The sequence below is a fragment of the Gouania willdenowi genome, chromosome 10 (genome assembly GCF_900634775.1).
Source record: "Gouania willdenowi chromosome 10, fGouWil2.1, whole genome shotgun sequence".
Lineage (NCBI taxonomy): Eukaryota > Metazoa > Chordata > Actinopteri > Blenniiformes > Gobiesocidae > Gouania > Gouania willdenowi.
In genome coordinates, this window is record NC_041053.1 from 7,771,588 (window position 1) to 7,788,593 (window position 17,006).

General features: G+C 39.3%; 1 protein-coding gene across 1 annotated transcript in view; it reads right to left on the reverse strand.

The window, feature by feature from the left end:
* The window catches only part of LOC114471555 (uncharacterized), a 33,423-nt gene extending 18,285 nt beyond the window's left edge, over positions 1-15,138 (reverse strand). The window contains exons 1-6 of the mRNA XM_028460401.1: positions 14,950-15,138; positions 14,464-14,560; positions 7,735-7,948; positions 7,339-7,481; positions 1,031-1,205; positions 875-930 (exon numbers count right to left, since the gene is read on the reverse strand). Of these exons, the coding sequence (XP_028316202.1) occupies positions 875-930; positions 1,031-1,205; positions 7,339-7,481; positions 7,735-7,948; positions 14,464-14,560; positions 14,950-15,138 (874 nt within the window). The remainder of the gene's footprint in view (positions 1-874; positions 931-1,030; positions 1,206-7,338; positions 7,482-7,734; positions 7,949-14,463; positions 14,561-14,949) is intronic.
* Between the last annotated feature and the right edge of the window lie 1,868 nt (positions 15,139-17,006).

The following is a 17,006-nucleotide window of genomic DNA, read 5'->3' on the forward strand; positions in this document are numbered from 1 at the left end:
TCACGCATAGCAATAAGACGTACACACACGTCTGCGCTCACACAGAGACAGACGGGAATACACTCATAGCATAGATGTGTCTGTAAAAGCACACATAGTTTGATGAACCCTCAGATTAGATCAGCATCTGGCTCTTTATAGAAGCACAGTCACATACAGCACTGCTACAATGGGCTGTTTCACACGGAGCAGTGGACTTCCTCATTGAGGCTGTCAATCAATGCTCACTGAGGGCTGTGATTGGAGGAAACCCTCTTTCCTCCTCTCAGCTTTTATAGGAGGGGCGGGACCAACAGTGAAAGTTGATAACGCAGGGTAATCCAAAGAATCCATTTCAGCCAATAGCAAAATTTAATTGTAATAGTCGGCGTTTAACCATGAGAGGCCTAAAAACACAAAATTAAAATACTTTTACTAAAATGTGAAGAGTGGAATTAAAATTAATAAACAGCAATACTTAAAACCCAAATACATGTGTATTCAGCAGAAAAAAGTGGGTTTGGGGTTTAGTTACTCTTTAAAGCAACTCATCTCAAATATTAGCATTAAATTGTTTTCAAGATTTAAAAAAAAAATGTTTTCATTGTGAGGGAACTGTTTGACATTCAGTGTGTTTGTGTAAATAATGTACAGAGTTAAGGGAATAATAATGTGCAGGTACACAGGCTTTCAATTATGTTCCACATCAAGTCAGTGCCATTGCTATTCATCAAAGTGTTGTAGAAGACAGTAACCTTTTGTTTACCACAAAAAAGTGCTTCATTTCTTTTCCAGGATTCCATCTGGTTATTTCAAGACTTTTCTCTAAAGTTCCCAACACAGCATTCTTGCAGGCTTCAGTGCTTTAATACAATCATTACCCACACACACATACATTTCCTCTTGTCCTTGATCCGCGTGCCAGTTGAAAAATTGGCTCCATGCGAGCTCCTGAAAAATAAGCACCACACAAAAGCAAGTCACTTCCAATCTAAAACTCAGAGGGTGGCAGGCAGCAGGTGCTTCGGGGTAGAAAATGACAGCCACTCACAATTCACTGCTTTCCTCCTCTGCTGCTCCCTCCTGTGAAGTCAGAGAGGTCTGATCGGGGTCCGATCCACACAGCTCCCAGGTGGAGCTTTTGGGGGTGACAATGTCAAGCTGGCTCACCACCAGCTGGTTAAGGTTGTCGGGATCCGACAGCCATGTGACCAGCAGCCCAATCCCTGAGGAGACAGGCTGTCAACCAATCACACTGGACTGTCACAGTTTAAAGGCAAAATAATAAGAAATCAGAAGAGAGAGAAGCTTGACGATCAAAAACATAGAAATATTTATTTAGTGCAAGTAGGAGGTATGGTGTAGACGTGTATAACAGTTTGATTCTACAACTCCCCCCACCCCTCAATAGGGATGGGAAGAAAAAACTGGTTCTTTCTGAGAACTGGTTCTCAGCAATCCAATTCCTAGGAATCGTTTGTTTGCTTGCCTGTCGATTCCACTTATCGGTTCCTCTTACGTCGCAAATATGTAACAATAAACTCCTCCAGGTCCTGTATGTTGTGTTTATGCTAGCACCAAGTGAAGCTCCTTCCACCATATAGTTGTTTGCTGTCCACCGTGGAGAATCCACCTCCTAAACCCACGGCTGTGCTGTCCTTGTGCTGTGTTTGTCGTGACTCTGTTGCTACGCTAGTCACTTCCGGGTTCTGTACACTCGAGCAAAAGTTGCTTCTTGCACTGACTTTTCTTCCAAAAACAACAAACTTCTGCAAGAAAACACACCTCGTCGCCAGTTTATGTCCTCATAACAAGTAATCAGACACGGGAGAGACTGGTACTGATCGTTGCCTTTAGTTTGCTCTTTCACACGTTCACACACACGGTTGATGACGTCACATGCAACAACGGGGACGGCGTCGGAATAGCTAAATTCTTATCAATTCCCATCCCTACCCCTTAATATTCAACATGCGTGTTTAAAGCTGCAGTTTGTAGAATCCTCTCTCTGCTCCATTTTTAAACCAAAACATAAACTCAACCTCCCTTAACGGTGTCTTTGTGAACACTCTTAGCAACTTTTTCCTCAAGAGAGACTAGTGACAAATGTATGGACTTATCTTGTTTTATTGGCGAGTTTCCTGGTGTTTTAGAGACTCTGACATGAACACATTTATTACTCTGTAGTTACCGTCCTGAGCAGTCAGAGATCACACAGAGGCAGCTGTGATCCCAGCTGCCGCTCTGAACGGACTGATAACCATCACTCTGCATCCAAACTGTAAAATAAATTGCGTGTGTTCTTTCCGCTTAAAAAAAAAGCTTCTCTTAGGTTTACGCGCCATTTATCCCTTCTGTCATCCCTCTACCTCTGACACCAGTACGTGCGGCGGACCTTCCGCGAGGACGCAAAGTGGTCCGTTCCTCCTCAATGTTTGTGCCTTTAAACTTGCTTCTCCACCTCAGTCTGCCCTTTTCAGCTTGATTTGCTGTGTAACTGTTGTGCTAGCACGTCTGCCATTGTACTTGGTACATGAACGTGCCTGACTTCAGTCAAGCAGCCAATAGTGACGCCCAAAACAGCTCATGAAGCAAACGTGTTTTTAGAAAGATCTGATTGGCTGAAGTCCAAGAATTTGAAGTCCTGAATTTCTAAAGGTCATTTACAGCCAGAAAGAGAAGAGATTCACTGTCCACTCAGAACACTTTGGATGACAATATGCTAGGGGTGAGCGATATGGACAAAAAAAAAAAAGGCTGACATGTTATTTTAATCACAGTCTTTTCTACTTTGTTGAACTAAAGTAGTGTGTAATTAGCGTTAGCAACACTTGCTACATAACAAGGCAGCATATCAGTCTAGTGATTTCTATTTGTTATTGAGGTAACACTCATGTTAATAAAATACTACTTTAAGCAGTGTTTGAACGCCTCATTTCACACAGTTTAGACAATCATATCCTTTACAAGATAAAACGTTACTGCTTTGGTTACATTAGGCCTGGATGATATGGACCAATATTCATATCTCTATATTTTTCCTCAAAATGGCGATAGGCAATATAAACTCAATTTATTTTTATTAGTTTGAGAAGAAAAACAATAGTGGGTCAAAGCCAGTGGAGAAAAATACCACAAAGACCTTTTTATTAATCACTAGCACAATATCAATATTTTGTGGCAGTTTTGGCTTTTTCCTTCATTAATGCTGAAATATGTGATTAAATTATGTATTGTTGCATCTTTCAGGGCAGCTTTGAGTTGCTGAAAGTAGTTTTTATACCACTAGTTTTTAAATGACATTCAGGACGTGGTCCCATTTAGAAAATCAGCCTGAGGGGTTCATGTAAAAGCTGTGTAAATAGCTCCGTGAGTGCAGCACAGCATCTGAGTTAGAGAAGAGAAATACATGCAGTGTTTCCTCAAACGTCTCTCAGTGCTTCCAACACTCAGAACTCATTGAGTTTTACAGCGGACAGACGAACATCTGCACTGAGCCTCTGACAGGCAGTGCTAACAGAGGAAGTAGGACAGCAATGTGTCCATGCACTGGGAAGAAGGGGGAAAAGGTGAGCGGAGCGTACTTCTGCGCTTTGAGCACTTAATAATAATTATTGTGTATGTACTGCTGATATGAGCCTGACTTAGCAAATTGATTGATTTGGCAAGTAAAAAAAAACCTTTGGGTGTGCCGTGTGTGGACACAGACACGGCACCGCAAGAGATAACGTGCACTACAGAGGGTTCTACAATCTCCATAGTTTGGCAGATCTTCATCATGTTTTAATTTTTCACCATCTAATAGCATCACACACCCTTACTATATGATCAAAGATGATTAGGGATTTTTCACCAAATGATGCAAAAAAAAAAAAAAAAAAAACTTACATACTGCAGCTTTAAGGTTTAAATACTATTAAGGAGCCAGATATCATTAGGGAGGTGGTTTGTGATGTCAGTCACTTAACTTATTTATATCATCGTGACATTGTTTCTGCATAGTTTCTTAGTCCTCTGATGGACTGACCCCACTGCCTTTGAGAACCAACACTGCCAGCAACTACCGTACGTATCGTTTCTGCATCCAAAGTGACTGCAGACAACTCCTTTGTCTTTATTTGATTTTTGGAACTGATCTGCATGTTTATTTATCAGGTTTAGTTATGTGGTAGTTTCAACACAGTACGGTGTGTTTATAGTGATAATTATTCTCGCATTAGGGGTGTCGCAATGAAACTTTTTAATACTTCCGATACGAAACTGATACTGTCATCTTGAGGATTGAACAATACCGAACCAATATCAGCACAAATCATACAGACGATTATTACCGGTACTTTTTTTGTAATGTGGAATGTTAGATCAAGTGATAGACTGGCAGGAATTGTTATCACATCATCATATTAACGCTGATAATTTAAATGCACAACAATCGTAATCTTATTTTTATTTCTTTAAGGCATCCGGGGTTCATCGAAGGTTAGTTTGCACTGCTTCAGGCTTGGTGCCACCTTAAATTATGATGCATTATGGGAAGTTGAGCTCTAACATTGAAGTGTAGTTGTTCTCCTGTGCGATACAAAGTGTGTGCATGTGCACTATGAATGGCGGTGAAGTGCAGCGTCCAGTGTGTGTCAAATGAGGAATAGCGCTCTGGAAGTCACATGACTTGATTTGTTTACACTGCCATGTTGGCAGGAGAAGCTGACCCATATAATGTACTTGGTTTGCTCTTTATGTTTATAGCGTTAGCCATAACGAAGGACTAATTCCAGATCTACAGTGCCAGGGCATATACAACTACTCCAATGACTCTCCGTCGTCCATTCAGGTGAATCTTTGAGAGCTAACTAAAGTCTGGTGGGGTATGAATGGACAACATCTGGAATCGTCATGAACGTTCAGCTTTGGTGTCTACCTGCTAAAAATAGCGTCATCATTACTGGCAGGGTAAGTGAAGATTGTTCTGCAACTACCTGCAGACACTAACCACGGCTGAGACTCAGTAATAAGTGTAGTCATCAGCTGACAGAACGTAACAACACAGATATCCTTCTGAAGCAGCCAAAGAAGGAGGGGCAATGATAAATATTGAGGATGACTAGTTTTGGGATTGTTTACACACCCGTCTCCACTATGATCTATCATTAGCAGCATGGGAGGTGGGCTTTGTAATGCTGCTTGAAATTTTAAATATAGTAAGCTCACTTGATAGTACAAAAAATATCATTTAGCAGAGAGACTTCTGCATTTTTAACACTGCACACATTCAGTTCTGTTCCCATGTTTCTGCAAAATAGTGTGTTTGACGATGCCTTTGCTAAATGCACGCTCTGCTGTTAGCAGGAGAAAAACAAAATGATCATGCTTGATTGTGTTGTTATGACTTTCCCTTTCTATCTTTGTGAACACTATGGGGATATCTAGTTTAGTACTGACCTAGGAGTGGATACAAATGACTTGGTTTGATTAAACTTCCTCTTTCAAAGGAGACGAAAGGAAATATTAATTTATAAGACACACTTTGAACAAATAACCTTTGTTGTCATTTGGCAAAATACATTTGCTGTAACAGAGTTGTTTATACGTTCCATTGACATTGACGTGACAATACACAGAGTTTCAGCGAAAATTTTTTTTTATCCCGATTAAAAAAAAAAAAAAAAAAAAAAAACATGTTTAATCGCGATTCAATTTTTAATTGTTTTACAGCACTACTTTTAACACGAACGCTGTTACACTCTTATGACTGTACACAAATAATTTCAGGTCCATCAAGTTATATGTATACATGTGTAATGTGCTAGTTGAAGTGCTTTCAACCTTATTTTAATGCATTTTCATATGTTTTTATGCCTAAATGTTTGTTCAACTACAGCCTCTCACTTTTAGCTTAAATGTATTTAAGTTATGCCTGAGTCACAAGTTACAACAGGTCAAAATATGTCGTCATTGCAGCCTCTTCTTAATCTTCATCAAAGCTTTTTGTATTTTGTACTTAATTTCTTTTCTGATCAAATCAAAAAATATTTATAATATCTTCCAAATTGTGACCTAATGAGTTTAACTTGCAGTTTTAAACTGAAAGTGAACAGCTCTTATGTAGGGCATATAGTGCGTATAGATCATGAATGGATAGTGGAGACCAGTTTTTCTGGCCTGACCAAAGATAACAGATCCTCTAAAGAGTGGCAGTCGTCAAGAATTGCATTGAGAGTAGAAAGTTCATAGAAGATTAACTTCTTTGTTGCATTATTTTAAAGAGGCGTTACTTAATCAAATTTAAAAAAGGGTTTTTTCTGTAAAAGAGAAGGGGTAATCAATATATTTCAGCTGCTAAGAAACATAACTTACTAATATATATTGTATATAACTTAATAAAAATGAGTTATATGAAAAGTTACCAGAACTTTCTCCAGACACTTTTAGCTCTGGACAGGAAACAAGCGCCAAAAGAATATGAAACGTTGTCAGAGCATTTTTCTAGAGACTCTCAGACATCTAACAAAAACAAACATACCCCATAGGACAGGGGTCACCAACACGGTGCCTGTGGGCCCCAGGTAGCTCGCATGGACTATGTGAGGGGCTCTCAGGGGCTCTAGTTACCAATGAGCTCCATCAAAAATGTGATTTACTTTCCAGGATTGAAACACAAAGATAAATACATAATGACAGATGTATTTAGTACTTAGTAGAGTTAAATACTGCTGATAAAGATTTAGTATTAAATTAACATCTATAAGTGTGTGTTTTCACTGAAACATTACGATAAATCTTTTTAAGTGTTACAAATTTGGTGTATGGGTTGTGGTATGTTATATGTAATATGATATATAAGATTACATTTTTTTTAAACGCAAAGTGTATTTCTGTAAAATACGACAATTGTTACATTTTACAAATGTTATGTTATACAATTAGTTAAAAGTTTATTAGTAGCTAGGAAAATAAGATGATCATTTGCTATGAAATGTAATGAAAATGAAACGATTGCATAAAGTAAAATATAAAGTGTTGCATGTTGAAACTTAAGAAAGGCTAGCTGTAAGTTAAAATGGTAAGCAATGTTTATCATCTTCATCTTAAAATGAAACTGTGAACATTTGGTATTTAAGAAGCGCTTTTCTAACTGGTAGCCCTTCAAACTATACAATACTATACAAACTCAGTTTCAGAAAGGTTGGTGACCCCTGCCATAGGAGAACAGGCCAATAATTGTCATGGAAACTAGCATTTGCGTCTACGCTGCACATGGACACTGACTTTATTACAGACAAGTCACACTTTTTATGAGGTCATGTGAGGTCTGGTCCTCATGAAAAACAGTTGCAGTGAGATAAGCAAAGGCTTCCTTACCCTTTACAGCAATGATCTCACTTAAGGCACAGCGGCTGACTTCTTGACCCCACAGGGATTTGGGAAACAGGTTACGTACCAGAGCATCAGAGAACGCTCTGAGAACAGAAACCTCCTCTGCTCTGGAGCTGAACAACTGCTCTCTGAAACAGAAAGTGAAGCCCATCCAATAACTGAAAGTTTATCAGCTCAAGTGCTCGGTTTTATCTCTAAATGGATGTAAGACCTTCCTATTCATTATACTATGGGCCTTAAAAACAACCATGACTGCACTCATAGTGCAATAAAAGAAAATGATTTACACATGATAGGTAGGGGCCAGGTACTGAGTGCAAAGTGTAACTGAGGCAACACCATCACATCAGATTATATCAGAGAAAAAGCATCAACATTCACCTGTCCGACTGCTTTGCATTATGCAAGTGTTGAGTCAAAATCCGGATGGAGCCGACGACAGCCTGGCAGACATCAAAGTCTTTGGCTCTTTCAATGATGCGGCTGATGACAAAGTCGACCTCTCTGCTGAGTGCCTGGTGCAGCGGCTGCTCCTCGCACGGCTCAGGGGTGTCGTACCAAGGCAGGACCAGCTGAGCGTATGCACACTCAAACACTGTGGGCAGCAATCACAACAGGAGTCACACAGGAACAAGCACACTCACCTACTCTGACAGCAGCAGCTTTCATCCCTGCCTGATGAAATCCAAGCTTTGCCCTTTCTATTTTACCAGTGAATGACTTCTGAAGATCAGAGCTTATAGAAAATAATGTAATTTAAGAATCCAGTGCACATGTTCACATAAGATAGATGTAACAATTCATTTTGAAATAATAAGGAAATGTTCCTAGTTCCTTTTTGGACTTTTTTATTTACAAATTCAACAGTAACAGTAAAATTGCTTAATAAAATACTATATTTTCTTGTAATTCATTGAAACAGGATTATTTTACACAGTTTTATACAGTTTTATCACACTTCTGACAATAGGAAAAAATAATTAGCTATGTTTTTAAAAAAGACACTGTATTTACTTACTATAAGTATTTAATTAATCACATAAAAGTTGTAGTTTAACTAAATTCCACTCATTGTTTTGAATTTGTAGATTAACCCTTAGGCAACCAATGTTCGAGATGCATTTAATTCAGAATTAAAATCAGAATACATCAGCCACCTAATTGGGATTTAAGTTTAATTCAGAATTATATTTTAATTCAGAATTAAGTGTTCACAAGGTCAGTTTAAAGAGGATTTAACTTTTGTTCTGAATTAAAAGGAATTAAAGCCCTCATGTAAACGTGGCCATTTAGGGGTTCAGGAGAGCCAGCTGTAACACAAATGAAAACGCATATGAAATTATGGAGAGGGTACTTATGATATGAAAAGGGGGTGCACATTATTTGACAAAAAGCGAAGGGGGTACTCTGGACAAAAAAGATTGGGAACCACGAACAGACTTTGCTTCTCAGAGGGGTCTATTCTCCCATGCGCATTAGTCAGAAAAGCCACGCAGCGGCTAACTTGATACTACCACCAGGACTCTGCCACTTATCCAAACTAGTGCTGCAGGTCTTGTGAGACTACAGGACATGGATCTAGTAATTCATGCCCTTGGACATATTGGCATACTAACGTACTACTCATACTAAGTCTGACGTCAAAATTAGTATGTAGTGCATTTACATTAGATAGTATGAAAAGATTGAGTACGCGAGAAATACCCGAATGTATACTATATCAGTATTATGAAAAAAATGACTTTATAATGGTTTTGCGAGAGTGATATACATTCTTTTAGCCTCATTCAGAGGCCCAAAGTTGAAATAGTTATGTTTCCTTCCTTTCTTGTTATTCTACATTTTGTAAAAAGTCAGCTCTAAACGGGCGAGTTGGTCACATCGTCACATCGTGGAAACTTCTCCTTATAATCCTGGCTCGTCCTACCTTATAAGAATGAGAGGGTTTGTGACAACGTGACAGAGCATTTGGACATAACAGTGGACTTGTTAGGATCTGTTATTGTTTGTGTTTAGCTCTTGTGGTTCTCCTTTAGGTTTTCTGAGAGTCTTTGTTTAATGTTTTCGATTCTGGCCTCCTGTGTTAACTGTTGTCTTTGTGTTCCAGACCTTCCTGTTCGTGTCTCCACCTCCCAGTGATGTCAGTGTGTTTGGGTTGCGAGTAATTAACTGCCTCATGTTTTACACCCAGGTGTGGCCCATTCCAAATCAGGCCTCCTCCACTATTTAGCTGAGTGCTTGGACATAGAATGATCGCTGGTTCGTCGTCAATATTACCCTCCTCGAGTCCTGCTGCGTTTTGTTCCCCTACTCCCTGGTTTGAATTTTTGTTGTTTGAGAATTAAAATGGACTATTATTACCAACGTTATCCTTGCCTGCTGCCTCCACCTGTCTCTGCATTTGGGTCCACATCCACACACAATGACAGGACTATTACCTTGAATTAGGGCTGCTCGATTATAAAAAAATAATAATAATCACGATTATTTTAGTCATTTTAAATCACGATTATTCAACTGATTTGTCAACCAAAAATGTATTTATTTCTTGTACAAAAAAAACAAAATATATTCTTTAAACATAAATAAAATCCTTCAAACATTAAAAGTATGTTTACTTTTGCACAAAACAAAACACTTCTTGCACGTGATGTGTCTTTGCTCATCATCAAATCCAAAGTGTTCCCATAGAAGAGAATTTGACTTGACATTTGTTTACCAAGTGTTTTTGCTGCGTTTCTCCTGCCATGTTTCAAGACCACTAGCAACAACTTTCCTCGTGTTGGCCTGCAAGCTAGCTTTGGCTTTGAGATGGGCGGGGTGGAGAGAAGGAGCTTGCATGTGCATGGATTAAACAACTCAGTTAGTATTATTACCATGTGTGTGCCAATCTCACAATTATTTGTAGATGTACGAAAGAGTGGGTTTGTTTTATTGAGCAAATAAAACATACAGTGGGACAAAAAAGTATTTAGTCAGCCACCATCCAGAAGAGGATTGGGCGAATGTCATATGGTCAGATATAAAAAAAATAGAACTTTTTGGTAAAAACTCAACTCATCGTGTTTGGAGGAGAAAGAAAACCATACCTAGTGTAAAGCATGGGGGTGGTAACATCATGCTTTGGGGCTGTTTCTCTGCAAAGGGACCAGGACAACTGATCCATGTAAAGTAGAGGTCTCATTCTCGCGGTTTATATCGGCTAATGTCCCACTGTCCCGACAGATAGTAAGCCCCCCACTGGCGATCGCCTTTTTTCCACTCTCTATCGCGGTACTTTCTACCATCTACAAATGTCATGATGTTCATGTCATCACAAAATACATGAACATTGAGTGCAAAAAGAAAAGCAATTGCTGCCGATTGGTTCATTATCCGCCTTGTTGTTGCCGGAAGAAAAAGCGAAAAGGACGTTCTCCGTGTGTCTGGTTGGCTAAACACGTGACTTTAACTTTATTGCTTAAAAAAAAAAAAAAAAAAAACTTTATTAGGAGAGCGACAGCAATTAGCCGACATCATGTCATGTTCAAAGCCTGCAGTGAGAGAAAGGTTGGTGATGAGCACAGGCTATTTCTTCCTCACACTGAAAGCACGCCACCGCTAACAGAGTTAAAACAGAGTTTTTGGTCACGTTTTTAACATATATAATGGTAAGTTTATTGTTTACTTACTGCTGAAAGAGACATGAGACAACGAAGTTTCTACACAATACAAGCGATGAGCTGAGCTCCACTTCTCCAGCAGCTGTGAGCATGCATGTGAGTGAGACGGAGCACAGAGGAGAGGGGTGGAGGGGTAAAGGCGGAGCCATCGGGGAGGCTTCATTCAAAATCATGCTAGCTTTCGAAAATTGCCTACCCTACTTTTAAAGAACCGTTAGTAATGACGTTTATGAATATTTAAATTTTTTTAAGTTTTTTTGTGGAATACCTGATGCGGCCCAGCCTCACCCAGACTCTGCCTACTGTGGCCCCCAGGTAATTTGAGTTTGAGACCCCTGGTGTAAAGGAAAAAATGAATGGGGCCATGTATCGTGAGATTTTGAGTGAAAACCTCCTTCCATCAGCAAGGGCATTGAAGATGAAATGTGGCTGGGTCTTTCAGCATGACAATGATCCTCATAGAAAATCTTTGGAGGCAGTTCAAAGTACGTGTTGCAACAGCCCCAAAACATCACTGCTCTGGAGGAGATCTGCATGGAGGAATGGGCCAAAATACCAGTAACAGTGTGTGAAAACCTTGTGAAGACTTACAGAAAACGTTTGACGTCTGTCATTGTCAACAAAGGGTACATTAAAGTATTGAGATGAACTTTTGTTATTGAGCAAATAGTTATTTTCCACCATAATTTGCAAATAAATTCATTAAAAATCCTACAAATGTGATTTTCTGGATTTTTTTAATTCATTTTGTCTCTCATAGTTGAGGTATACCTATGATGAAAATTACAGGCCTCTCATCTTTTTAGGTTGGAGAACTTGCACAGTTGGTGGCTGACAAAAAAAAAATGCAGCACCTCACATCTTTCCTCTGAAGTAAACAAAGGGAGTTGTTCATAGAGGTTATTCAGTCCAATTTCCCAATTCCACTCCGATTATTGAAGTCTCTATTGGAGTTTTCTGTGTACGACTGCATGAAGACTCTCAGAGCATTTGTTATCTTTGTTCTTTAGTGATGGCAGAAATTGTGCAATGTGACGATGACTTGACGTTTTTACTGCATTGCAGTGTGTAGGACATTGACTTGCCACTTTATGATAAAACAAATCCATACAAGGACTAGCCACTACATTGTAATGACTTACATAACAATTTACACCTTTAATGCAAAAACCAACCCTGTTGATACCTGGATGAGAGGCCATTGACAAGCTATAAAGTTGAGCTGCAGTATCCAGCTCTCAGACATAAGCAGATCAGTAGCAAGACGGCCTCCTTGACAATGGGTCCATTTGGATTAGGCCAGAAATGATTCGTAGAATTAAACCAACAAAATCGATTCAGAAAATGAGTCGAAGCGTCGTATTTATGAGAGTCAATGAATCGTCTTTTAGACCACTGGGTCTGGTTTTTGCTCTTTAACACACTGCACTCTGCTCGCCAGAATGATTTTAATGGAACACCACTGCCCCACTTCAAAATGTGGCAAAAAAAGATTGCACTGTGCAGTGGTTTTATTGCAGAGCAGTTTTAGCATTTCATAGCAGCACTTAGTCCAGCAGCAGCTCGACTGGAGGACCCATTAAACGGCAGATTTATCAAAAAAAAACCACAGGTCAGGTTTATTATTTATCTTTGCAAAACACTTATTCTTAATTAAGCTGCAGATATGGGTCTAAAACCATAGCTTTTCAGTTTAATTGCATATCAAACTAAAGTGACCATGAGTGGAAACATACAATCACCAGTATTGTACCTTCTTGTAGTTTTAAGCATTTCAAAATTAATATGCTTTATATGTTGATATATGAAAATCACTGAAAGCAGAAATAGAAAAATGGAAATAAATTGCATAATTAATATGATAATTAATACTATAAAAAATAATACAATATAATATTAAAAACGAATAGCAATAATTCTTACAAATTAAAGTAATGTTCTTTTATTTTGCTTCAGACTCATTAAACATTGGATGTGAGGTTAAACCGTCTTTTGTGCCATAGGATGGTGGCACAAAATCGTAGTATTTTAAATACTAAAATATGAAATGTTATTGTTGAACTTGGGAGGGGGGGGCGCTTTTTTTTCAAATCTGAATTTGGATATAAAGGCACTGTTTAAACACTGTAGTTGTTTATTTGAGCAATATTTCTTGTTATGCCTATATAGAAGTAATGCCTATCTAAAAGGTCATGTGAGTTTATTTCTTTCAATTCTTCTGTACAAATGTGTGATTTCTCTTAGAATGAATTGATTAAAAAAATGGTCAGATGAATCATTGCCCTTGACCTTCATGTGATGGTAGAGTACTGGGATTCATCGGAAATAACCAGGACCTCCAATTACTCCGAGTCCTATTCTGATTGAAAGTTGTAACATTCCCAGTTGTAGTGATTCAGCTCTTTTGAATGCACAGGGGCCATTAAATGGGCCATGACTGTGTAGTTTAATACACAATCTGAAATGCACTACATGGTGGTAAATGGACTTGATTTATATAGCACTCAACATGCTAATCACTGAGGATGAGTACATGCTTCACCCATCCATTCTACACACAAGCTGGCTGTAACCCTCCAGTGATTTTTAAACTTTTAAATCAGTGTGTGTATAAACACTGTGTACTCGGTAGTTAACATGTCTTAATAAGTGTCGTGTATGGATGTACAGTATGAGCAGTCAGATCGTGTCACAGTGTCGGTCCGTATAGTGTGAGAACATGAATCGTAAGCTGCGCACATTCATTTAAGCTGGATCGCTGAGTTCAATGATTTAAAATAAATAAATAAATAAAATCACAGCGTGTGCTGCCTTTAGAGGAGAAAAAGCCAAAAGTGACACATTGTGCAGCTGTTTGTTAATAAATGTGCTTGTGTGGCAAAATTATCAGCAAATTTAACCCAGAATTGTCTCTCTGGTAAGACTTTATTTAGTTAAAAATATTGAGATTTATATCGTATATTGCTATTTTGAGAAAAAATATTGAGATTAGATATATATATATATATATATATATATATATATATACACACATATATACCTGGAAGTTCACCTAACTACTAACTACAGTAAGAAAATACAGTTAAAAAGTAATTTACAAAAAGATGAGCCCTTTAAATCAGCCCTGCAAATCTAATACTAAGTAAACATGATAAACTGTGCTGCAGACCAAAACCTCAATATAGGCTACTTCCTGTGTGAAACATGTCAAAGATTGATGACACGCCATGCACGGAGGCTGTTTTTCACATTTTCTTCCTTAAGGCCCCTCCTCATGGTAATATGAGCTTTGGCAGCAGCTGTGTCTAAATCTAACTGTCCTTTTCAACTGTGTCAAGTCCAAACAGAGCAGAAAAAAAAAAAAAAAAAAAAAGCTGCTGACAAAACATTTATAAGGAAACCACATGTAAAACATCCTGCACAGACAGACACGAATAAAGAGCTTCACCTTGCTGCAGAGACTTCTTCACATGTGGATACTGAGTCTCCAGGAGTTCAGCTTCAGTTTGTCCATCATTCTGATCCAGCCCTTCATCTGCATGCTGCTGCAAATACATGGAAGATTTCCCAAAATGCAACAGGGTCAAATTGGTAAAGTTAGGAAGTGTTTTTCAACAAAAAAATATAAATGAATGTAGGTTTCCAGGGAAAAGCCCTTCAGGCTACAAACAATGACTTCTACATTTGTCAGGTATTCAACACATCACTGCTCAGGCATTTGAGCAAAAACAGCAGGAACATTAGATTAGTTTTTAAATGCAACACTAAAATAATACATCTGTAAGAAATCGTGTGGTGTACAACTAATAATACCACATGAATTCATCGTTTGTACCTTCGACTGTAACAAATCAATTAAATGAAGTGTAACTTCACTTTTGTAGATGTGTGTGAGGGAAACAGGAAAAAGAAGTGAAGGAACAGTGAACACCACCTGCAGCGGGCTTTCCTCTGACTCCTCTTCGGTTTGAGTGGCACTTTCTCGGCCGCTGTTTCCAAACAGGAGCGGAGAGAACAGCCAGAGGACGAAGTAAGCCACGTACTGGGACAGAGTGCGACCACAGTCCGACCAGTACCACACCAAGCCCAGGATCAGGGCGATGGAGGACTGCCACAACAACATCTTCCTCCGCGCTCAGAGCTGCTCAAAGCTCGGTGTGAGCCGCGGGCTGCTGCCGCTCACGGCTACCTCCACATCCACATATCCAGCTAGCGGGAAAACAAGAGCTTTCTCCCGGATGGAAGTCAAACAGCGACGGCAGAAAAACACACAAACTTGATTGAAACGCAGAGCTGTGATTGGCTGCGGGAAGCCTCGCGTGTCTGCTGCTGATTGTAGCAGGATGCCATCTACAGGTCACAGCTTTAGCTGACAGGCCCCCACAGATAGGGCCCCCACAGATAGGGCCCCCACAGAAAAAACCCCCACAGATAGGACCCCCACAGATAGGGCCCCCACAGATAAGACCCCCACAGATAGGGCCCCCACAGATAAGACCCCCACAGATAGGGCCCCCACAGAAAAAACCCCAACAGATAGGACCCCCGATAGGGCCCCCACAGATAGGGCCCCCACAGATAGGACCCCCACAGATAGGACCCCCACAGATAGGGCCCCTTCAACCACGGCACACTTCTTAGAAGGACCCCAGCACCAGAAGAAGGGGTGTGAAGGCCCTATTTCTTTCTTTCTCTTTCTTTCTGTTTTTTTTTTCTTTCTGTCTTTCTTCTCTTTCTATTTTCACTGTCTCTCTTTTTTCTCTTTCTTTCTGTCTTTTTCACTTTCTTTCTTTTCTCTTTTTCTTTCTTTCTTTTTTCTCTTTCTTTCTTCTTCTTCTTCATCTACATTTTAAATCAGAATACAAAGGCACAATAACACAATCTTGCACTTACTGGGGAAGTGAACATAGGAATAAACAATAAAGAAAAAAGAGGAAATACAGGCAGAACTGAAAAAGGCAGTATGGGCTATGGGAGGAATGGGAAGTTTAGGAGAAAACGCAGTGAAAATGTGAAACGACAACAAATTCCATTAGATGGCGCACTTGTACATTGATCGTGTTTGAAACACATTCAAATACACCACCTACACAATAAAGAAGAGGGTATGTGTGGTGTTTAAATCAGAAAGGGTGTTAATCTTAAAAGAAGCATAAGAATGCCTATACAAGTATAGAGTGCTGTGTTATCTGTTACACCTGTAGGGGCAAAAAAAGCTGTATTGGGAGTTGTGCAGCCGTTTATAGAGGAAGAATGCTGCAGCCTGTGTGTGGTGTTGTCTGAATAAAAAGATACAGAATCATCATCAGACGAGGATGGGATTTATCTTTTACGGATGAAAAGAGTTTTATATTGGAAGTAAAACTCCGTTGAGAAGGGAGAAAGCATGTTGGTTATGGCGGCATTAGGGAAAAGTGAGGATTTTCACTTTGATGAAAGCGAAGAAGGATTTGAAGCTTATTTAGAAAAGTTGGAGCAGTTCTTTGTTGGAAAACGGGCTGATGTTTGGTGGTGAAAAGTCAAAGGCAGTATTCCTGACATTTGTGGGCAGATGGAACCACAATCTGCTTATGGACTTGTGTGCGCCATTTTAATTGTCAGAGAAAAAAACTGTTGGAGTTAATTGATTTGTTTCATGCACATTTTGTGCCGAAGACAAACTTCATTGCAGAAAGATACAAGTTTAACTCCAGGAACCAGCAAGAAGGTGAGTTCTTAAGTGAGTACATGGCTAGTTTATGGAAGCTGGCATCCACATGCAAATTTGGGACATTTTTAGACGATGCTCTCAGAGATAGATTTGTATGTGGGGTTCAAAGTGCAGAACTGCGTGACCACATGTTGAATGACGCCCACACAAAAGCTTTAACACTGGCAGCAGCGTATGATATGGGACTGGCACATGAAGTGAATAAACAAAATACACAACAGTTGGCACAATCTGTTTAAACTCCTCCCCTCAGGCAGACGCTACAGATCACTGTACGCCAA